This window comes from Pteropus alecto, unplaced genomic scaffold (assembly GCF_000325575.1).
Source record: "Pteropus alecto unplaced genomic scaffold, ASM32557v1 scaffold179, whole genome shotgun sequence".
NCBI classification, from domain to species: Eukaryota; Metazoa; Chordata; class Mammalia; order Chiroptera; family Pteropodidae; genus Pteropus; species Pteropus alecto.
The window spans coordinates 687,040-688,500 of NW_006442112.1; the positions used below are offsets into that span (position 1 = coordinate 687,040).

Sequence of the window (1,461 nt, forward strand, 5' to 3'; positions counted from 1 at the left end):
AAGAATGACCATGGAAGTAGTGGAAGATGTTTAAAAATTATTCTGAACTGTTTTGTCATGTCCCTTCCAAAAGGAGGTTTAAAATCACCACACATACTTAGAAAAAAATCTTATTCCGGATGAAAAAGTTACTTAGATTCGATCCTCTTCGAAATGTCTTCGACGAGGTCTTAATTGTTCATTTATTTACAATCCACTTTAAGACGCCAGGTAGCGGCTACAACTATCAACGAACTAAAATGTTACGGGCTAAAAGCAGAGGATGAAAGCCATCGAGGGCGGGAAGTGGACACAACGGTCTATACCCTCAGCACATAACGTGTATTCTGGGATAGGGGGTGAGAAACAGTATAGGACAGTTGCTATGTGCCCTCGCTTCTAGAAAGTAACTTAAGTTCATGAAAGGAAAACCGCATAGAAGCGGAATACTAGTTTAACTTCCTCAGCCACCTCGTGGAAAGGCTGGAAAACCTCGGGAGAAGAGGCGAATCCCCCGCCCACGAGTCCACCAGCTTGGCCGCCTCACAGGAGCGGCAGGTAGAACTACACGTTCGACCCATCGCCTGTTCCCATGGCGATTTATGAGATGCAGGCGGTGTTCCTCGCCTCTCACTGTCTTTTTCTGTCCCTCCCCATGCTTGGCTCCACAGAATTCCTCTCACCAAACACCGAACGTAGAGAACGATCCACCGCAGGGTCTCTCACCGTCAAACCCGCCATCGCTCTCTTCAGGCGGCTTCCGGTGCGCTAGGGCATACTTCCGCAAGGCGCTTGAGTCCGGCGCCCAACCTACTTCCGTACTGCGCCTACACCGAAAAGGCCTGGGCCGGGCGGACACAGGGCCCCTCCCCTGGCGTCATTGCGTCACAGCAGGCGTTCCTTCCTCCAGAGCATTAACCCTTCCGGGCAGGGCTGCCGCTCGAAAGTAACTTCATTCATATCCAGATTCGGGCAGGCCCAGGCTAATTTGAAGCCTTTATTATTCACTTTCTTTAGGTTAACGCAATCGTTAACCTAAAGTAATCGTCTACTCCAATAAAGATGGCAGCAGCGGCTTTACCAAGGAAACAGGGAAATCATTTGCTAACTACCGTGGCACTTTTATTTTAATTACGCCCTGTGAGGGGCGGGAAATGCTGGGCCCCGCCCCAGCGGCGTGCAAATTATCATTTTGTAAAAGCTGTCAGTCTACGGAGTGAGAAGAGTAAAGACAGCTGCCACAGACTAGAGAGTGAGAGAATGAGTGGGTACTCAACGTCCAGGCGCTAACAGTTGAGAGGATGGGGATTGCATTAAATCTGTATAATGTTTTATGTAATATGGTCATTTTAACTATGTTGATTCTTCCAATCCAAGAACACGGAATATCATTCCATTTCTTTAGATCTTCTTCGATTTCTTTTAATAGGGTCTTGTAGTTTTCATTATATAGGTCCTTCATACGTTTCGTTAAATTTATTC

General features: G+C 47.2%; 1 protein-coding gene across 1 annotated transcript in view; it reads right to left on the minus strand.

Annotated features, from left to right (window-relative positions):
* The window catches only part of CSTF2 (cleavage stimulation factor subunit 2), a 22,453-nt gene extending 21,649 nt beyond the window's left edge, over nt 1–804 (minus strand). The window contains exon 1 of the mRNA XM_006920702.3: nt 663–804. Coding sequence (XP_006920764.1) covers nt 663–720 — 58 coding nt within the window. The 5' untranslated portion in view covers nt 721–804. The remainder of the gene's footprint in view (nt 1–662) is intronic.
* Nucleotides 805–1,461: the final 657 nt, after the last annotated feature.